We start from the raw sequence: 22,998 nt of genomic DNA on the forward strand, positions 1-22,998 counted from the left end.
CCCTTTTGTTGTTGTTTTCAGCCCTCAAACCATTCTTTTTTGCACTTTTTTTATTTCCATATTTTGTTTAAATCTTTTTTTAACTTGTCTCGATTTGCTACTCTTGCTCTCATCAGCTATAGAAGAGAGAGAGAGAGGTTTTGCCAGTGGTGGTTATACCTTCCAGAGGAGTTCACGCCCCCTTGAACGGTTTTGGCTGACTTTGTGGTACACTTCTGACTTCTGACAGAGAGAGAGAGAGAGAGAGAGAGTGAGGGAATGGGAGGGAGGAGTGTTGCTTGTGGGAGGAGAAGGAGGAGGGAGTGAACTGGAGGAAGGAGAAGCTCTCTCAGTTTCTGCGAGTCCGGCTCGCTGTAGGCTACAGAATGAGCACAGTTGCTCTCCTCTCAGTCTGAGAGGCAGCTGCTGTTTGTTTTAGTTTTAATTTTATTATTTTCCCCCTTGCTCTCCTGTGCACCAGACACCAGAGGGAGTCGCAACAGAATTGTCTCCCCCCTTCCTCGCAGTACTTTTTTTCGGACCCACTCCTGTGTTGTTGTTTTCGTGCCTGGGGGAAGCACCATGCCGGTGGTCGGCGTCGCCTCCAAGCTCAGGCAACCCTCTGCGGTGGGCAGCAAGCCGGTGCATACCGCGCTCCCCATCCCTAGCGCGGTCAGGGCGGCCGCCTCGCAGGGCTACGTGGCCCGGCAGCAGGAGCTCGGGGCGGGCGAGGGCGCCCCGGGGCTCTCCTGCCAGCTGTCCATCAAGTCTGGGTACCAGAGGACACCTGAGGGGAGGTCCAGAGCCGAGACGGAGGAGAGCAAGATCTGCAAGGTCAGTGAAGATGCTCTGCAGGCAGCATGGTGACACTCCGCAGGTGTCTCTCTCTCTCTCTCTCTCTCTCTCTCTGTGCCTGTCCTGCTCTGCCTCCCTATCCTAGCGAGAGCAGGTGTAGTATGTAGATGAGTCATGTGTGCTGCGGTGGGATGATGTCGCTGGCTTTTGGTCATCAACTAAGAGGGGAAAGCGGATGAGTAATGCATCGCTGTGAGTGGGTTGTCTCATCCGGCTGCCCGTTCAGTCTGCACATGATTTACGAATCGACCCATGACTGTGTGTGTGTGTGTGTGTGTGTGTGTGTGTGTGTGTGTGTGTGTGTGTGTGTATGTGTATGTGTGTGTTTTGAAGTATTTAGTCCAGACCTGGGAAGAGAACCGTGTCTGCTCTTCTATATGGAGGGAAACTAATCTATGGGTAATGGGTGCTACCTGAGAAGCCCCCAAGATTAGGGAAACATGGTCTGAATGCACCCTCCTCAATCTGTCTCCCATGCTGGGTAATATTTCAGATAGATCATCGTTGCTGCCCCCTTTCCTCCCAGAACATATTCTTAATACCCCCAACGGTGAGAAATAGGTTACACATGGTTTAATAGATGCACAGAGATCATTGTTAAGTGGTTAACCACACTAAACGCAGGCCGGGCCAAGTCCTTTCCTTCTTGCAGGAAGGTTTGGCTCACTTTTATCAGGCTGCAACGGAGGAGGAAGGAGTTTTCAAAACTCCCCGCCAAATAGTTTCAGCAGCGCCTCGGCCCGTCCCACATCCACAGCTGTCAGAGCACAAACTTTCCTGTTTGGCCGGTTGATCTCTCCTCCACCCCTACACCCGTCCACCCATCTTTCTGCCGTTACAAGACTTCCTGACAGGGGAAAAGAAATGCAAAGACTCCCTGACCCTGATTCTTTTTCTGTGCTCAAAGACTTTTGATACTGTACAAAGCTGCTGATTTTCCTCGTGACCCAGAGGGAACGTGGGCAGCAGACATCAAAGATCGGGTCGGCGCTCCCCTGCCTCTAAATCCTTCCAGCGTGTCTGAGTCCAAATGGCCTGCAGGGTGGCTACGTTCATCATTAACCTGCCGCTGAACTGGCAGCTTCAGCTTGACTTTCAGCTCGTTGGCACAACCAGGTTCTTACAAGCTTGGTTCTGAGTTGTATCTGGGTTTGAGGAGGATGAATGCTGACTTGTGTCACATCCATCTTCCATCGTGTTCTAAAAATGAAACCCTTCATGCAGGCTTCCCCACCCGTTGCTCCTCATCTTGTGTTTGATTTGTTTCTCAGGTAAAGTTACTGTGAGGAACTTTTAACTGGCTCTGATGCTTCTGGATGACCGAAGTAAACTCGACAAATCAGCTATTCCTATATATTTATTCTTATTGCTTGTCATTGCTGCCACCTGGTCCGACACACACAATCAGACTTAATCATGCAGGTTCACCAGGACCTCCTTCAGCTCAGAATCCAGCGGGGCCTGTGGCAGCGACCAGCCCACCGCCGACAGACCCAGATTCACCTTCGACCCCGCTGCAGTAAAACGCGAGCTCGGACACACTACCGCTTTTGTGCACAGGGACCACCAAAGTCAACACAATATAAAGGTTCCTTGCAGCAGCTTTGATTTATTAACTTCAAGCTCTTCTGTAACATAAATGATGTCAGGGTGCTGTAGCTCTGACCTTTGCCCTCCTCAATGTGCAGTGCTTTATAAGATTTGCTCTCGTCGTCCTGTGGATGGAGCACCCGCTAATTTTCCTTCAAATGTTGGATCAGTGCACCGCGCTATAGTCCCTGTCCTTGGGAAGCGTGGAGGCAGACAGAGCTCCTGCCCCAGCCTGTCAGTGTGGGTGAGGAATGGGTGGTATGGAGGGGGTAATTAGTTTCTCTAATTGTGTTGTGTAGGCCCTTAAAAGCTTAACTCTCCATGCTTTCGGAGGGCGGGGGGGAGAGAAGATGGAGTAAATGCTGCCATTACTCCTTCACATTTACCAACACGCCTTGTTTAATTACCAAGCGGGGGCTATGTGTGTGCAGGGCTCGGCTGCATGCAAACCCCCATGTATATACCATTGTCAGCATGTGTTGGCCTGTTTGCCCGAGGTTAAACATATCCTAACCTGGATGGAACGTTTTGTTATTACTATTTAAAGATGTTGGTGGAAAATCCCTCATGTCTGGTCAACAAGTATTTGAAGAGTATTTGAACATTTATTTATTTAATACCCCCATTTTATTTGATTGTGATTGTCGTGCAGAACAGCGTGCGGTCAGCATAAAAGCAAAATAGATTGAAACTCCTAGATTACGTACGTTCTAAGCAGCCAAAAGTGCAAGAATCAGCACCACAGCTACCCCAGACATTATTCCTGTGCAAGCAGAATGATCAGGACACAAGAGCAAGCAAAATAAATACGGGGGTTAAGAACTGAGCGGAGAGGAAGAAGGGATTTGCTTTTCCTTTGGTGGGGTGTTTACAGAAGACAGCAGGCCCGATGTTGTTTTGAGCAAAGCCTGGGAGGAAGCCAAAGAGAATCCTGTTTGAGTGAAAAAGACGAGCTCAAATTTGATCCGCCGTCTGACACCGACTTCTATTTGGATTGGGATGCTTCTCATCCAACAGATGTGGCCCCGGTGGAAGACGATGCAGGTGTGCTGTTTACCGTTAAGCCTCCCAGACGGCATTCAGAATTAGCTGCAGCTAATCTCAGCTGAATTAGTCCAGTCTGCACGCATTGTGTGCTGGATAATCCCTCGGATCAGAACCGACTGCGCCCACTTTCTTATGAGTGTCGGCGTTTGTGTGTTTCTGTCTGTGCGCAGGTGTTTGTCTGAATACTGCAGGGCTTCACAGAACACGGCTGTCAGCTTTTTCTAAGTCGTGTGATTTGGCCACCGAAAAATGCAAAACGGCCCTGACTTTTGACTGCTTTTACATAATTTCTACTACAATAATCTAATGTCCCCATGCACCCTGGAGACGAGGACAAGGCGAGACGTTTGCTCTTTCTGCCGTGCTCTCCGCTGAATGCCACTGCCTCTGGCGAGCAGGAATGAACAGCTCATCTGAGTCACCAATGATATGGAATTATCTTGTGCATCAAGAGTTTTTGGCTGGTGTCCAACTCACACCGCCCCGGGCCGTATTGAGTGAGTCCCGTTGGTGGTGGAACTGAAAATTGCATCACACCTCTGGATTCCATCTACAGTGTGGCAGAAGAAGGAATGACGTTGATGGGATCCGTCTCTATTCATCCTTGAAGAACCGTGTGGGTGCTGTGAGGATTTATCCACATGTTGCTTCCCGGCAAATGATTAGAGCGAAATGTGTTTAATAACTCTGTGGCACAATTAAAGTAATGACGCACCTGTGACGAGCTCGCTCCTCTGATCTCAGCCTGTTTTGCTCTTGACCCTGAGAATGCAGCCAATTACTGAATCGAGCTGCCCAGCATGAAGAAAACGTCATTATTTTCGCTTACAAACGCCAATTAGTTTAGCATTGAGAGTCGCCACACAGTGCCTTATTTTTTCACCGCACACTTAGTCGCTCCATTCCCAGGAGCGAAACATGTTTGGAAGACTCAAGTAGTTCTTTTTAAAAGAATAGAGCGTTGGGTTAAAAATACAGTTGCCATAGCCTCAGTAGAAGGGATTGGGTGCAGCATAAAAGCACAAATAGGGTATTTACAATAGCAGTAGTACCTCCTGTACATTCTAAAGGTATCTTTCTCTGCTATCATCCTCCACCTCTCTTATGTCAACAGAAGAGAGTCGTGCTGTATATGGTGAACGTGTCTTTATCTCAGAAATGCAGCTCACTGTATACAGCAGCCCGCGACCGACGCGGCCTGCTATGCCTGCTATTTTGGACGGCCTCTGAAGTCGGTGAAATGTCATCCCGGAATGTTGCTCCTCAAGAATAAGTACGCAAGGGTTTGCCGGAAGTGCGGACGAGAGCCAGACACACTCGCTCAATTAGAGAACAAAAAACATCCTGTTGGGTGGGGGGAGAATAATCAGGATGTGTCTTTGCATATTTGTTCTTGTTTGGTGCATGTGCTGCTCATGGGTGGGTTCCCAGTGGTAAAGGCGGAGTGCCCCAGGGAACGATGTCGGGGTCCGGTGAGTTTGAGTGAGCGAGTAGAGCGTAAACAAAGCTCTGCTTCCCTCTTCCTCTTTCTGTGGGTGGGCCTGCCACTGTCTGTTTCCCTTGTCCTCGTTCTCTCTCCTTTTTCTGTTGTTCTTTTGGTATTGCTCCTGCAAACCTTTTTTGTTTTTGTTTTCATGAATGATTGCCAACTCTCCAAAAAGCAATCAAGCCTTTTTTCAAACTATTTTTAGATTTACTGATTCAGGTTATTACGACAAAATTAGAATGCAATGACATAAACGTAAACATACGTAGACTTGATACCATCCATGTAGCCTTTAGTAGTTAGAGCCCAAATGCATGTTGCACATACAACATCCATATGCTCATATGCATGGCTGAGTACTGCCATCACAGTCACTTCTGAACATTTTGGTTTATTACAGTGACATTTGTAGTGATGTAAAGGAGGACTTTGAATAGGAAACCTTTCACCATGATGCATTTATGTTTGTTCTTTAGTCCAGCACATCGGTGGTCGAAGCGCTCTCTCTCTCTCCGTCAATTCTCGCTCTCGCTCTTCCACACACGAGACACCGCTGAAACAACAGAGAGAACAGAGGGAAGCGAGAGGGGGCCAACTCGGTCCAGCAGAGGGGGGGGGGTCTGAACGCGTCCTCGTCATGGGTGGTCTGACCCGCCGTGTGCCGGACTCCATATCTGGATGAGACGTCGTCACGGTGAACGCTAACGAGCAGGAGGGGGCGGGGGCCAGTGATTGGGTCTTTGAAACCCAGTGCGACGGGACTGCAGCGGTTGCTCGGCCCTCATTGATTCTAAATTGCATTCTTGAAAAAGGGAACCACAACGTTGGCATAAAACTTTCCCTGGTGGAAAGCGCTGACACGTACAGGTAAACAGGTTTGATCTGCAGCACAGTAGTTTGTCCATGCAACTTAAGTAGCGTTTGCAGGAGGGAGGTCAACGTTTCTGTGGTATGTTCAGCCAATCAGAAATAATATAATAATAATATATTAATATGGAGTCCACCCCAGCTCTCTAGGCCTCATCCATCAAACATGGCAGGGATTTTTGGTCTAACACATGATGTTTTAACCGTAGGATTATCAAATTAAAGAAATAGTCCAAAAAAAAAGTCAGATTGGGTTAACATATGTTGCAGCTGAATGACTATAAAGGGCATTCACTCACATGTTTTTACATTAGCCTTTCCACTTCTATTTAATTCCCATGGCCGGAATCGAGAATTATACTTGAGACAATATTATCTTTCCAACGATACCCTCTACCTCCGTCTCCCCGTGTTTTTTGCCTTTCGTGCGGTGGGGAGTCTGCTGTCGGCCGCCGTGTTTAAACCTTGGAGTGAGAACACACAGAGCGGCTGGTGTTTACAGTAACAGCCACACCGGTTAATACCCTCCCCTGGAAGGACAGTCCCAGCATTCGCTCCAAAACACCAAGAGAAGGAAGACTAAAAACAAGCTCAAGTACCCGCGTACAGCTGTGAAACCGAGGCATCTCGGCCCTGATTGGATGCAGGAGAGCGCACGTGTGTGTGGAAGACGGCTGTGGTCGGCTGTATGTAGCTCATGGGGAGAGTTAACCACAATACATGTTCCTGTAACCACAAGGTAGCCGGTTCGATGCCCGCTCTCCCCATAGTTCATGTTTAAGTGCCCTTGAGCAAGACACTGAACCCCCAGTTGCTCCCCGGGTGCTTCACTGGGGGGAGGGGGTCAGATCATCTTTACCTCAGATTTCCCCTCTGTTTTGTCTCTCTGTCTGCTGTGTTTCCTTTCTGACCATTATGCTCCCTCGATCCCTTCTTTTCACATCTTCCTGACACTTGCTTATTTATTTTATTCCCCGCTCCGTCTCCTGTCACTGTCGTTCTGCTCTTTCCCATTCCCAGCATTCCTCCCAGAGTCCTTCCCCGGCCTCCTTTTTCTGTCCCCGCTCGCTGGAGTTCTATTCCTGTTCCACTCCCTCCATCACACTTACTGCTATTTCCCCCCCCACACACACACCTTTTTCTTTATCATATTCTTTTCCGCCATCCCCCCACCCTTCTCTCTCTCCTTCTATCCTTTCAGCAGCAGGAGACAGTTAACATACACCTGGCCCAGTTCTCTCTCCAGCTGTCACAGATAACTTTTCCTGAGCTCAACCAATAGGTCACTCTCCTCTCCTCTTGCTCTTCAAACCCTTTTTAAATCTCTCTGTGTGCAGCATGTCAAACGGTGAGCCAGGCAGCTGCAGGGAAACATCTGGGAAAGCCAACAACAACAAGCGGTGTCAGAAGTGTCCAAGCAAGCATGGACAGGGGGCAAACATCCGAACACATCCCGTAACACATGCTAACATGGGCCCTGGCTCAGTGGTTGTGTGGTTTTTGGGCATGCACGGAGAATGATTGCTGATGCGGCCTCTGTGATTTACGGCTTACACAGCAGCGGCGGTAGATCACCGGCTATCAACACGAGTACCGCGTTGCTTGGCTCTTCAGAGGCACCTGGGGGGTAGAGGGTGGAGGAGCTGTGACTATATAGACATACAGTTAAATGCACCGGCGAAGAGGGAGCCCACTGTATGGGCTAAAGGAGATTTTATGTATGAAGCATTGTTGTTTCCTGCCGTCAGAAACCATTCAGAGTAAACAACTCCCATAGCAAGCTCAGCACAGCATGTGCTGCTGGTCATAGAAAGTAGAGAGAAAAAGATGATTGAGCTGCTCATGCACCAAAGTTGCTCAAAGTAAAAAATAATACAACACGAATTGTCATTTATGATTTAGATATTCCCTTTTAGATATTAAGGTATTTATTTTTGATTAAATCCTCTCAATAATGTTGGCTTAATGAAATACTTCAAATAATATAGGCAATAACAGGATCGGATGACAGTTTATGTGGGATGCTTGGGATGTAGGAGAGTTATTTACCTCACTGTGACTGTATTACAGTATATCACTCATAGTAAGAAACTATGTTTTCAAGGACTTTATTCATTATTTCTGATGAAAAGTACCAACACAATCTTGCCAGGATCCCATATCTTGAGGAAAAGGAGGATAGTTGTGTTCCGGGAGGGCATCAACTGAACATGTTCATATGTTTATAAACATATGAACATGTCCATATGTTTACTAGTTCGACGCCCAAACTTTGTCTCTGTTTGCTCCAGTAAAGCTCCTAAGAAAAAAGTGTGGTTTGAGTTGGTATTTCCCAGGTGTAAACGTTTGTTGCAGTTTGAATGTGAAACAGAAAACTGTTGAAAACCCCCATCAATCATCCAGCGATGGGCCACATTTGTGGGTTGACTGTTGGTTGTTTTTGATAAATAAATAGAAAATACAAACCGACCCGCAGATGGCTTGATGAAAAAGTTGGTTCTGGTGGGATTCTGGGTGGTGGTTCATTGCTGTACCCTCCCTTGGCAAGAGCTTTTACGGGGCGCTTAACAGAGCGAGCACACATGTTTTCTCTGAGCGGTTAGCCCTCACATTTAGACTCATCATTACCCACAACCAGCATCTATGCTCTCATTATTTTTCCACTTTTTTTTTTTCAATCCAGACATGTCAGTCTTTCTTATTTTCTGCATTTTGTCTCTCCAAGGCATATATATGTAAGAGCCAATACAATGCCAAATGTAAATTGTTACGGTTTCTCCTATATTTTCTGTAGTATTTAATCTGAGCAGCAGCAACCTGAAAGGGGATTTTATCATGTGCATTTGGTGGAAGGGTTGGTTCAAATTGCCTTGAAAGTACCACATGTGCATGCTGGTTAGTTGGATCGAACCCCTGACCCTTACAGTGGATTTACGTTGTCTTAGAAAAGGTCATGGCATCTGCTACAGGTGGAAGACACATCTTTAAAGGCTTAACAAAGCACAACAAATAAAACCGCATTGGGAATCATCTTTTGGCACAACATGTGTTTGATGTGAATGAAACCTTTTAGCACGTCCATTAGTTTAAGGAACTATTTCCTAGTCTAAATTTAAAATGTGGTTATGGCGGAATGTTTGGAGACCCGGGAGATTTGTATTCCCGAAATGCAAGGCAGATGTCAATTGGCCGTTCTAGCGTTACCCTGGCAGTGTTGGTGCGATGCTGGACGTACTGAGACACAGAAGTTTACAGTAGCGGAAACATCACGCAGGTCGGGGCAGACGCCAATGTAGTCATGAGGTCATAGGCTGACGCAGCAAGATGAACTTGGCCTTGATACTTGGCCCTATTTCGTTCTTGATGTGGTTTGTGTGTTCACACCGCTAACAAGTGTGTTCCCCCCGACGGTTTATAGACATGTAAGTTAAGTCCATTGGAGAGTCTCAATCACCCAAAGTGATGATTACACTTCATGGTAAACTACAGTCTCATTTGACCATATGTGAGCCAGGCCTTAATTATCTACATCCATCCAACACTGGCCTACAATTCTTCATTGTCAGGGCTGTTCTATTGTCCTTCTGCTGTCATGATATTGCTCTTCCCCTGGGCTGCACATCTCCATAAAAGTAATTTCCATCTCAACACCTCTGCCATTCCACTGTATTAAGTTTGCCCATGAAGTTAGTTAACTCTGCCATTAATGGGTGTTTAACGTGAACTACCAGCCCTTGACACAGTCTCCAGAGATGAAGAGCTGAAGCCTTATTCCACCCTGCCCTTTCTCTTTTCCCTCCCTCCTCCCTCCATTGGCCTCCCCACATGGCCAACAAAGCTCTGCTGTTCGGGCCGGAGCAAGTTTTCTCACAGTCTCCAGGCACACATTGGAGTTTGATTTTATTTACTGGCTGCTGTTGTTTTTGCTCCCACGTGAAAGCTCATACTCTTGCTTTTAACAACCCCTCGTTTTTTGTTGGAGCATCCTCTGAGGCCTTTTCGGAGCTCTGCTCATTTCCTCTCCAAACCCACTGGCCTTGATTGTTGTCACTTAAACAAGCAACAGATCTGTTGAATTGCATCCGCAACAAGGACAGTGGTATTGCCAAAGCTTACAACCAATAGGAGTCTGTTAATCTGTGATCTCTTTTCCCCTGCCACACAGGGAACTATTTATTCTCTATTGCTCTTGATGAATAGCACTCACTCTTAAGACTTATATTTTTGTTGGCATAATCTTTTAAATGGTGTAATGGCCCTCCTCACGTGGTACAGGGGAGGTGAATTGCATGCACAGAGAATCTTTGTCTCTGCCAACACTGGAAGGTCTTTGCCTCAGTAATGGGTTAATAGGTTGAGGGTTCCGGTCAAACATTGGCCAGTAAGGCTGATTTGTGGTGGTCCAGAAAGCTTGTGCAAACGAGCAAACATTTCCCCTCATAATCCCTAAATGATGAGGAAGACCTGTCGGCCATCTTGGACTGAAGAGGACAGCAGGTTCCTTGTAGCAACCACCAGGGTTCACGTTCTAACGAGCCACATGCCAACACCTTGTCCTACCAAAGTCAGCTGCCCCTTCAGAGATAAACGACAAGAGGCTTTTGTATTGCTACACGCCACTTTCCTATGCCGATGTCTACAAGCGGTGCACAAAGTTCAGCTTGAAGCCTCTATCCCGAGCAAAACAAAGACAGGTTATGTGTAAGATTTCATCGCAGTCCATGGAGGGTACCTTAAATCACCTGAATACCCAGGCTTCATTTTGAGTCATGCTCTTATCCATTGAGAAACAAAAATCTAAACACATATTTGTGTGTTTAATACTGCAGCTAATTGCCAGCACTAAAAAATAATTTGTAGACAATTATAACCTAAGGGGGGGGGGGGGCACTGCTTGGAAAAGAAATGCACTGTGGAGAACAGAAAAAAATATTAGAGGAAGCCAAGAGGATATGATTCATGGGGAGAGGCTGAAGCACGGTACTTTACCAGAAGATGACTTGCCCATGACTCTGTTGTCCTAACTGGAGAGGGAAGGTCATTCCACTCTCGACGAACCCGGAAGTACAAGGGTTGAAAGCACTCAGGCAGACGGATGGCCACTCAATAGAAGCGAGGGTTGCTTTTATTATTCAGTATTTATTCAAAGAAGATGTGGATGGTAGGAGTTAACTTGCCTCTGGATTGGAAGCAGATGCAGGCACCTCATTCAGGTTTAAAACCTTAATCGCTCTCTGCATCTGGCTCCCTCCTCGTGGCCTTGTGGAGAGAACAACTGAAGGTAAGATACCAAGAGGGCGGAGGGGGGAGGAAATTGGGAGGAGGAGAAATAGTGGTAGTTGTGTCAGGGACTCTGCCGTGAGCCATGATTTAAGGAGCTAAATATTACTCTCTAGATTACAGTTGGACGCAAGCCATTTGTATTAAGTAGCGAAAGAAAGAGCGTGAGAGCAGACGAGGAAGGAGAGGAAGTGGATTGAGGGTTGAAGTCTAAGAGCATATGCCAGCTTGATCTTCTGGGATTGGGAGGTGGGTGCATTGTAGGCCACGGGCTTCATGTCAATGATACCCTACAGATTCAATTCGGACTGTTCTTTGGAAATCTGTAATACGCAAAGATCCTTGGGGCCCACTGACTTTTTTTTACCACCATTTGATCAAGCCCACTCCTTGCCAGTCATTCCGTTCATTAAGCCATGCAAAGTGAATCACACAGAAGCGATGAGTGTGAGCAGGTTTATGGAAGTATGGAAACCAGCAAATATCGCCCCTTTTTTCCCTTGTTGTCATCAGATCGACGTTGGTTGATATTCATTTCTGTGAGCTTGACAGGGACCATTAGTCTTGGGGAGGAGGCTTGAGTAAATGCTTTTAGAGGGTAAGGAACCTCTGGCAGCAGCGTATACAGTGTGTGTTATACAATAGCCCAGACCACAGAGAAGGAGAATATGTTGGACAGACAGTATTGGAGGTGTGGGAAAGATGAAATGTCTTTCTCAGCCAGTTCGTCTTGCATACTGGCAGATGCTGTAAGATTGTAACCTGGTCCCAATCATTATTTTTTAGAGGAGAAGAGCTGTTCAAGGGCTTTGAATGTGAATATTTAATATTTGCCATGAGCTCGGCAAGTTATAATGTTGGATTTACTCAAAGTTGATGCCTACTTTGCAGTGTGAATATTCAAGCTTGATTTGTTGTGCTGCGTATCTGATGGGGCTATTTGAATTGAGCACCCTTTATGTTTTGTACCAGAAGACCTGGGGCGGACTGACTACACTAACTAAGGCCACGGGGTCCGGTCTTTGTGCTGACTGTGCTGTTCACCAGGATGTCTGAGTTCTCCTCGTGATCGCTGTACTGCTCCTCAGATGTGTTGAATGAGCAGGAGACGGAAGGGCTGGTCTCAGTGGGCCTTCTGGCTGTCTGCTGCTCAATCCAGTACAGCGATTATCTTTCCCCGGCACACATGAGAGAAAGTGAGACAGGGCCTTTGGGTTGAAAGGTAAAGTCCTCTCCCACATCCAACAGACCTCCTCTCTGGGTCAGTACAGCAGCAGCTACACTCCCACCCAGCAATCCCTTCCTCTCACTCTCTCAGAATGAATGTTGCTGGATTACATTGAGAACAGTGGGTGTTCAGCAGGATTGACTTGGTTGATTGGTACTCTCAAACTGCTAAACAGGCTGACATAAATACCCAGGGCTTACTTTAACAGGATATCCTTTGCTCTGACCCGACCCGAACAAAGATGGTGAGAAGTAATGTAAAACCCCAAGGTGTGTGCTTCTTAAGCTGCATCCCATTTCCTCATTTCTCCTTCGGATTGGCCTAGTGGTGTCCCAGTAAAAAACCTTTCTCTGTTAAAAGACAATTCTGTTTTCTCTCCAAGCAGAAACTACATACAACCTGGCAATAGCTCTAGTATAAAGATGATCAATATGGTAATTTAATTCAGTTGGGGAACTGCTTCACTACTTCTCATTGTCAAGGTATTGTTGAAGGGCCAAAACAAGCCAAAGGAGACTCCATGAGGGTTAAGAGTGAGTATCGGAACAAAGCTAGCGTTACACCAATCCAACCTTTTCGGTCCCGATACTGATAACGATACCAATTAGCATGCATATATGTGTATGAAATGAAAGCGTAAATCAGCCCTTCTCTTTGTGTACATTTAGATGTGTGCATTCCCTGTGAGTAGATTGTGAGTGTGTGAAAAGTAGATAGGATCACGCGCTTGCCTTTTATGTGTGGGTGTGTGTGCGAGCCTCGTTTTCCCAGGTCTCCACTCCGGAGTAGCACTTGGCGCTGAAAGCCCGGCCTGTAACTCTTTAATAGCAGAGTTGTTTACTCTTAATACCTACCCACTTCACCCCCATTTTGGGAGGGTTCTTCTGCCTCTGGCAAAGCAGCATGTAGACATTTTTTACTGCTTTGTAGGCTCAACACCATCTTGCTAACGGATTTCAGGGCCCAATGGTTCTGGTGTGTGTGTGTGCGTGTTTTTATAATAACTGCAGGTTATGCAATCAAACTTTAGAAGTGCCAAACGCTTGATCATAGCGCTTAGCCTTTTGTGTAAACTCAACAGGTTGCTGACAGTGTGTGCATATTGTGTATGTCTGCTTCTGCTTCCATGGTTACATTTCGTTTACAATTTACTGTCGCCTATGGGTTCAAGTTCCAGATGCTGCACTCATGCGGCCGTTGTAGATGTCTTCATCGTGTATGAAAATCATTAATAAAGAAGAGTTTGAATGAACAGTGTATTCAGCCAGTAGCTGTGTAGCAGCAGGCTAATGTCCAGCAAGCCACTCAGAATTGCAAAATAAGCTGCGACTGGTCAAGTCAAAACCCCAACATGAAAGCAATCGTGATATAATGATCGGTTTGCTTTATAATGGCCCACATATATACAGTAAGTGCTGCAAACGACCCCACTAACCACAGTGACCCTTCAAAGGGCTAGATGCTATCATTCCACAGGATTTGGAGATCATTCCATTTAACGTCTGACATTTTCACAGACGTTCCAGTGAAAATGTCAGAGCAGCGCCTCGGAGCATCGCGGGAGCACACCGTAGCGGGAGCATGGGTGGCCCCGGTGAGAACAAGACCCCAAACCTTGGCAGTGACTTGCACAGGCAATGTGCGAGCTTTATCTGGAGAGCAACACACGACAGTTCGCCCAGGAGGTATTGCGGTATGCATTGTTTCAATATCGCAGCCGCGAACAGCTGTGAAGGCTTCACCAGCACAACCATTATGCCGCTCAAGCCTGAAGGGGGGAAGTGCCTTTACAATATGATGATTAAAGGTGATCAGTGCTTGCCAGGAAGTTGACATTTTTGATGTTTGGCTGCAGCAGCAGGCCTCCCATCGCACGCTCTCCTAAACTCTTCATCTTGTGAAAGGGTAGCGGTTGCAAATGGACCAGTGGGAACATGAGGGGAGGGGGGGGGGGGGGGGGGGGGAACGATCGGTTTGATAGGGTTTGTGTGTGCGTGTGCTGACATGGTGTTTACAACTGCTAACTACGGCCCTGCTTCGGTCCTTTTTTTGTGCAGAATCAAAAATGCATTGTTAAATTCTCTTCTTAGTTTGCATGAAAGAGATTTTCTTTTTGTTATCCGTGTAGTGTTTCAGTGTAGTTTGACAAATATATCAGATAAGAGTGAAGAGCTAAATGGAGCTAAAGACTAATGCCTGCCCATCCGGATTAATTTGTCTTAGTTAATCAAAATCAATCAATCTTAATGTGTAATGCCTATACTATACAGTAATGTTTAACATTGTCAAATGTTTATCTTTAGTCAGAGCTGTCGCCACCACAAAGAGATAGGGTGGAAAGAGGAAAGAGGGACCCTGAAGCCGAAATGAGTCATTTAGTCAACAGCCAGTCGGTGTATCAAGAGGTGGGTGGAACATTAGAAGGGAATTATGGGCACATTTTCCACCGCTGTCCTCAAATCTGCCCAAACATCGAGCCGAGACAGCAGCCAGCTGACTTAGTGGCTGCACTCCATCTGTCCTCGGCACAAGACACCTCAGCTGACATTTCGGGCCGGAGTGTTAGCCGCACCGGGTGAAAGTATGTTTGCTTTGGAACCTCCGCCATCCATGTGGAGCTGTGCGCCATATACTACCGTCCCGTCCGAACTTGGACGCTCGACGCGAGGCATTAACCCTTGGTGGTCGGCCCGGAGGCCGCATGGCAACCAGAGGTCAGAAAGGGTATAATTAGGGAAAATCTGTTAAAATATTTGAACATATTTATTAATGCCCTGTAACATGTGGAATTATGTCCCTCTTGTGTCATGACGGCAAAGGCTTCCCAGTGAGTTCTCTTTAGCGGCGAGCCTCCATCTGTCCTCAGTGGAAAAGTCTCCGTCAGCAGAGCCGACTGGTCGCACGCTTTTTGTTTTACAGTGTCAATACTCTTTGCAGGCTTCGATAAGTCACGCTCACCCTGAGGCAGTTAGGAGTTGGCGTTTCTTCCTGATTTTACTCTCTGGCATCCGGTCAACAGCCTCCTCTTTAGCTTTCAACTTAGAGATTTTACTGTGAAAGAGCAGATTTCTTCCACTCCACCTTCAGTTTCCACCACTCCACCATCCTCACACACACACACAAACACACACACATACACACAAACACACATATACATACACTTTCCACAGCTAGTGTCTTCATTCAGTCGCCGAAGCTTTGACAAAAAAAAGCAGTCCAGAGGTCACAGAAGCACTGTGGTTTCAATCTGGGCTGGGGGAATTTGAATTAAAAAGCCTTTAAGTCTGCATAAGTGCACTTGAGCAAGGCACTGGATGTCTTAAGGCATCTGCTGGAGCTGCTCAGCAGCCAACAGATGAGGACTTCAGACATGAACGTGTGGAACATTGTGAGTATGAAGTAAGGAGCTGCTGCAAATGCATGCACGCTATGTCAACCTTCAATGGATAAACAAAAATGTTTAAGTATCCAGATTTAGATCCGATCTTCCTCGCGGCCCGCTGCAAACACGTCACGGCCTGAGGGGCGCTTTTTCTGGTACAACATGTTTTTGCTGTAAATCACCGAAATACAAAAGCCCTTTCTTTTTTCAGCAATTATTTGTATTTGTATTTATCTCTCAGAGACACACACGTGGGGCTTTTTTAAACGGCTGAAACTTAAAGGATCGTAGAAATTCTCGGGGGGGGGGGGGGTCGCCTGCTCTGTTAACCAACAGACCGGGGTCAGCTGATAGGGGTTGTTTACGCCGATCGGCTGCCGGGAGCTTTAGACCCCTTGTTTGCAGCCTTGTAAACACTGCACACGTAATCTGGAAGCTCTGCGGCTGTCTGTCCATAACACTGCTGCCTCATCCTGCATGTGCTTCGGTTGCTAGAGGAGCCTCTGTTCTGTGTCTGGTTGCCCTTCCATTTTCAGACAGAAGCTGTAAATGATCAGCCAGGGGCTCATAATTTGCAACCTCTGGATGTTCTATTGGACCAGTTCAGGAAAACATAGCCTGTAAGAAGTCTTTTCACCGACGCCACCGCCAATAAATAGTACCAATAGTATTGGGGAACTTTGGCTAGCTTGGCTGAAGTGCTCTGCATTGAATACAGTTACTTTTTAGCACTGTAAACAAGTAATGAATAATTTTCATTTCGCTTTTGCCTTCGAAGGTCTTGACATCAGATTTGAGGGAAGTTGGGGGTGGAGAGAGTTTCCTACTCGGATTTATCACTTTCCGGCCGGCTCCATTGTGGTATTAATTTTAAGAAGTCAGAGACACAAAGAACAACTCACTCACACAGACAAGACACTGTGAGTTCAGTCATGCAGATAAACAGAGCATTAGCAGCATCAAGGCCCCACTCAGTTCAGGGCCTTGAAGCTGGAAGCGGAGTGCTGAAAGAGTGGGTGAGAGAGCATTACAGACTATCAGAGAGAGAGAGAGAGAGAGAGGGGCAGGGCCCTACACGTCCTCACACTCAGTGCATGTTGTAAACACACATGTTCAAAGAGGGGGGCTCTTTAGGTGTCATTCGGAATGATGAAAACTCCCATCAAGTGTTAGCATGCCAAAGTGACCACCATGGTACATGCTGAACACCAGCATGTTGTTCCTGTGAGCAGGTTAGCGTGCCACAGTTAGCATTTAGCTTCAACACTGCTCTTACGTAGATGCTGGCTGTGGACTCTTGATTGTACTCATACGTTGCTGAGAACAACTGCGTACCACCCGATGTGTTTACATCTGTAACACTCTACCTGTCGCTAATTTGTATGAACCCCCTGAACCTGACTGGTATTTCCTATTACTTCAAGGATACATCAGCAAGGCTCGTGCTCCTTGACTCTAGTTCCGTCCTCGTGATGGAAGTTTTCAGGTTCACTAAGAACATCCAGCACCTCAGGGGACTTTGTCTGTAAGGCCAGAAGCACATTTGACACAGTGCTTACTTGGAAACGGTTTCATAGCAGCATAATAAACAGCAACAGTCTTGACTACATTAAGAACCCGTATCATAAGGCATATGGCACAGATACAGACGTTCTGTCAGTTTGTAGACCGCAGGCAAGAATGCGGAAGGAGTTTTCTCTCTTCTTTTCCCCTTTTATAGTGGGATTGAGACAAGGGCATTGATTTGTGAAAATTGAATTGGAATATTTGAGGAGGACATCTGTGAGGAAAGGCCGCTGATGTGTGGAGATGGTGCAAAGCAAAGTGATCTCTGTTGGAGAGGTTCTCTAGATTTAGTTTCCCCCTCTGTTTCAGACTGTGTCCAGGCATTTCATTAAGCAGTGAGGAAATGCAGACCGCAGCTCTCCCTCACATTTCTTGATGGATTGTATTTTTTAGGGAGGGTGCTGCTAATTCAGATGCGGTGGTAATTGTTTCAGTGGTCCGTTTTTTTACAGTGGACATGTGAGAGCGTTTTGATTGCCAGTTCACAGAGATTTGGTATGGAGAGAACTCAACTTTCGACTCCACGAGCAGCTCTGATCTACTTCACAGTTCATTCCGCTCTCAATGAGGAATTAATTTAATAAAAGGCAACAAATCACAAACATGAGTGGGGGATAAGTAGCTGGTTTAACTGCCATAAAACATTCCTCATCCGTGCATAATATTGGGTTAACATGTAAACACATATGCAAATGAAGCAATCAAACTTCGAGAGGGAAAATACTTTTGCTGTATAGCGCATGCGTTGGTCTTAGCTGCTGTTGGTGGGGGCCGAGCATGAAACGGCCTCTTTACAATTAGATTAATGCTACTTTATATTATCTTGGGTCTTTTATTGTTTTGGCCATCGTTCCCATCAATCAATTCTTTTATTATACGCAACATGCAGCCCTGTCCCCTAAAAATCACATTTCCATACGACGTTTCACAGAGTACAGATAAGTATAAAACAAGACCACGGATATCTGGACAGCAGTGTCCAGGAAGTGGTCGGGCTGATGTTTGAACCAGGACACTGCTGTTTGTGTCCAGTCTAAGCCGAACCAAACCAAATAGTTCTGTTGCCTCAACCTAAGTAGTTTTGTTGCGTTTTCAAATTTTTTTATTTCCATTTACAAAATGTAAACAATCACGTGTCTCAAACTGTTTAAAACTGTATTTAAAAAAATGCATGTCCCCCAAAACGTAATTGAGAGTGCAGTTTGGTTGTAATTTAGTAGGAGACATCCTGAGATCTGAGAACATGGAAACATTGCTAAGAAATGTCTCAGATAGGGCATTAAGGACTATTTTAGGTGAGGCCAGTTGCAGTTTTACCTTCAAATACAGTCAAGTTGGCTCAACTGTCAGCATGTTTACAACCTGTCACATCATCTGGCCGCCAGGGTTTCTCGGCCCATCAGACTTTGCGGTAGCGTTGCTGCGTTCCCAGACCTCAGCAACCACTTTGGTGCGTCCCAAAAAAGAGAAAATAGCCAAAGCAACAAAAACAGGGTCCAAGTCGTAATAAACCGGCATTATCTTTACAGGAAAGGAAAAATACTCGTGAAGAGCTATCTGGCAAATGGCGACGCGAGAGAGGATCATTCTGTGTTCCTTGAAAATAAGACGAGGACGCAGGTCATGGAGCTGCTTTCCTTTTGTGTTCTGCCCTGTTCATTTGGCACTAAGTTGCTGTTTGTTTCATGCCCATTTCAGAGCGTCTATAGTTGGTGGACCAAAAGGTGCAAACGGGCGAATTGCGAGACGCAGTGGTTCAGACCAGAGCTCCTCTCTGGCCCGCGGGCTACAAAACCCAGCGAGGAATAGAAATGTATAATTAAGCACGTTCTTTTTCCGCCCCGTCTCGGAATCCGTGCCGCTTGCTGATATTTGCATGCGCTCATGAGATTCATAAGCTCAGCAGTTCATCATGATAATAGCAGCCTATTTTGTTACTGCGTGGCTGGAGAAGTCTTCTGCTTAATGTAGTGTTGTGATGTTCTCCTTTCTGTGACATTGCACTCTCGTCTCTCATATCTTCCCCCGCCGGTCGCTCTAATGAAAGAAAGAATACTTTCTCCTTTGCTCTTTTTTTTATTCTGGTGCTTTTTGAATCAATTCTACTTCATATGAATTTTCTCACCATTACTTTCAGTCGTTGATTTTGTCAGTGTGCAGAGTAGTTAGTAGTTAGTAGTGTCCAGTTCAGCACAAGGATTTCTCTGTAAAACCAAGCTGTAAGTCTCACAACTGTCCAACCTTTTGGATCTTTGCTGCTCCGTCATGTTGTGAATGAAGGAGCGTGACTCCCACTGCCTTCACTGAACCAGGAAGACATGCTGGCAAGATACAGCTGGATGTCTATCAGTCTGCCTCAGCGGCCTTGGCCCTGGCGATACAGGAGCTCCTCTCTGCTTTGATGGTGCGAGGTCGGGGGTTCGTCCCAGCAGGATGCGACAGGAAGGACCACGTCTGGCCGGCCTGCGTCTGACACGCAGACACAACGAGAAGTAGCTTTTCAAGTCGGATCTGGCTCAAAGATAACCTTCTGACTCGCTGTGTTATCAAAGGAAGGGAAGAAGGCACATTGAAATGCATCACATCTAGAAGGCTGGAAAAAGGTTTCAGTGACCCAATACCTTTTCTTTTCATGAAAGTCTTTCGTAGTAGTTAGTATTTATTTACCCTTCAAATGAGACGACTGTTCAATTGTGTGTGTGTGTGTGTGTGTGTGTGTGTGTGTGTGTGTGTGTGTGTGTGTGTGTGTGTGTGTGTGTGATTCCCCTGGAGCTGCAGCCTGAACACAGACAGACAGAGAGCCGTCTGTGTTTGAAGTCACACTGTGATGCCACCTGAGTTTACAGGCCGCCTCTCTCAGCCCAGAACTCTTAGAAAAGACTTTTTGTCTTTTCCTGAGAAGAGTCTGGAGGTGTATCTCAAAGACAACCGTAGCCTCTGGTGTTTGTGTGTGTGTGTGTGTGTGTGTGTGTGTGTGTGTGTGTGTATTTGTGTGTGTGAGCTGCAGACGAAATGAGATATGCCACAAAGGCAAATGAAGCTGTGTGAGCGCTAACAGGTGAAATAAGATATTCCACAAAGACAACCGTATCACTTGGATTGTGTGTGTGCATGTGTGTGTGTGTGCGTGTGTGTGTGTGTGGTTATGTGAGAGCTAGTGGACAAAATAAGATACACCTAAAAGACAATCCTGTCAGCTTCTGTGAATAAGCTGGCAGCAAAACATCCCTGTTAAACCTCGAAGGCAAGTTTAATATTTGTGCGTATGCTGCACACTCAAGTGGGAGGAGTTATTGGGGTTTGATTAAATATATTAAATAGGTTTAATATACATAAAATTAGTTGATGGTAAAATTGTATTTTGCCAAAATCTCAAATGTGTAATATGATCATTTGAGACATAACTCCTGTCTAAACAAACACACACACACACACACAATCATTTTGACTAGGCCACATTTGTCTCTCCACTTCTGTCCTTTCTCTTTCCCCGAAGCAGGAAGCAGCAGATCAGGAACCGGTTCCCAGGAGGATAAGATAATATAATAAGCATAAAAACCTTCCTCCACCCCCCCCCCCCACACACACACACACACACGCGCGCGCGCGCACACACAGTCTGCCTTGCCTACAGCCTCCTGTTGGGACGCTGGCTCAGCAGCACCTGTTTGGAAGCTCTCCAGCTCTGCCCGGCTCGTTTCAAATCACCTCTGTAGCCTTTTCAAGTTTTTTACAGGCAAGCCAGGCTTGTTGTTATGTGCTTATCCCACTTAAGACAGGTTTTGCACCTGGCGACTACACACGGCAGCTGAGGGTAGCTAGTGTTTAACGATGAATCCCTGAAAGCACTTGCTGCACACTTGATTTGGCTGAATGTGCAGTACAACTGCCTTTTTCTTTAATTTGGCTCACTTTAGCACGTTTGAAAGCAGGAAATAGGCACTAGTTGGGTAGCTAGGACTTGCTTCCAATGAAGCCTGCAAACCAGCCTCTAGCTTATCCTCCTTATCTCTGGGCCTCCAGATCCACCTGTTAAGCACATTCCCAAAATGCACTTCCACAGTTGAGCCACCACTGAGATGATGTCCAGGCGGCATTGCCTCGGCCAGCAGGAGTTCCTGTGTTGCAACTGTTCTCCTAGTGTGCAGAAACCCATTTCTCACAAGAGAAAAGAGGAGGAGGAGGAGGAAGAGGAAGATGCCCCTGGGACAAGCAGGAGTTGACACAGTCGGAGTTCATGAGAAAGGAAACGTTGGGAAGAGAGAGGACTGGCAGGGATCAGAGAGTTAATGATTTGCAGGGACTTTTGTCCAAAATCAAGCATCAATGACTAGTGAAGGTAAGAAAAGATGCCTTCAAAATATATCTTTCCTCCAGTAAAGTTGCGCCATTCTCATGTGGGCATCTTCTCTGCTATATGTACTACCATTCTGTGTCAACACAACCAGTCGATATGGGCCTAGTTCGGGAAAGCCCTCAAAATCCCCATGGTTCGGTAGCTTTTCCTGTGGTGAAAAATACTTTTGTGCACTAGAAAATGTGCCTTTTACATTTCCAATATCTGTCATCGGGATAGAATTAGAACAAATTAGACCCACCAAGGGAATCTCAAACAGCAAACGCCAAGGGAAAAAGAGTCCTTCACACATTGTCGTCCTCATGTTGACTATCTGACCATACGTTGGCCAGACAAGGTGCCACGTGGTGTTGCGTCTCACTGCAACATCTCGATTCTCTCAAGGTCCTGATCTCGGCAGGCTGCATGACGTTGTGTCAAAGTTACTCTTTCCACATTTCAAGGTCTTTGGCAAACCGAGGCTGCCAGCAACCGCCGCACGGCGCCGGATGATTTCACATCCTCCGATCCAGAACGGAGGAGCAAATAAAAGAAAGGAAAACAAGAATGTAAGACGCCCAAACATAAGGGATGGGGGTTGAGATTGGCAAATCAAGGGAGCAAACAAAAGAATATGAAAGGAGGCTATGAAAGCTTCACAGAGAGTCAGAGACACCCTGGGCTCGTCTTTTATTTTCCAAATTCAAAGTTTCTTGTTTACATCAGATACACAAGCTGACAATGGCCTGGTAACAAGGAGGTCTCAAGTCAGTGAACCGTCATGTTTTACATCTGGTCTCATTTCCTGTTTGACGCACACTGAGAAAGATGAGGGATCGTGGCGCTCGCCTCCGGAAGGAAGCGTTATCAGGCGGATATTGAGCGAGGACGCTCTGCAGAGTCATTTGTAAGCTAGAAAAACCCAGAAAGCAACTATAGTCCTCCTCCTCCTCCTGGGTTACCATGGTGACAGGCACTACTAATCCACTGACACACTTACTAGATCGCTATCTCGCTCTGAATTCAATTAGCTGGGTCTTGCCAGGACAAGATAAAGAGCCTTTATTAAGACTTTGCTATCCTAATGAGGGAAATGTTTGATTCTCTTTAGGAGGCGAGATAAGAGACAGAGGGAGCTTATCAGTGGCATTGGATGGAAGAAGATTTGTCTCAGTGCATTAGTGGCCATGTAACATGATACAGTACGTAATGATGTGTAATAAACATGCTTACCCGAGCCTCTGCTTTGTTCAATATGCAAAGTAGGGAATGAATACTGTCAAACTGTAATTTGTTCAACAGCGTCGCCCCTCTGCAAAGATTTCTCCGGTTTGTTCCCAGCGCATAATTCCTTTTGACAATTACACAGACACGCCGTTCAT

General features: G+C 46.3%; 1 protein-coding gene across 1 annotated transcript in view; it reads left to right on the top strand.

The window, feature by feature from the left end:
- Nucleotides 1-429: 429 nt before the first annotated feature.
- nav3 (neuron navigator 3) overlaps nucleotides 430-22,998 on the top strand; it is a 157,167-nt gene continuing 134,598 nt past the window's right edge. Inside the window, exon 1 of the mRNA XM_034526728.1 lies at nucleotides 430-813. Within this exon, the coding sequence (XP_034382619.1) occupies nucleotides 562-813 (252 nt within the window). The 5' untranslated portion in view covers nucleotides 430-561. The remainder of the gene's footprint in view (nucleotides 814-22,998) is intronic.

Source organism: Cyclopterus lumpus, chromosome 23, assembly GCF_009769545.1.
Source record: "Cyclopterus lumpus isolate fCycLum1 chromosome 23, fCycLum1.pri, whole genome shotgun sequence".
Taxonomy (NCBI): domain Eukaryota; kingdom Metazoa; phylum Chordata; class Actinopteri; order Perciformes; family Cyclopteridae; genus Cyclopterus; species Cyclopterus lumpus.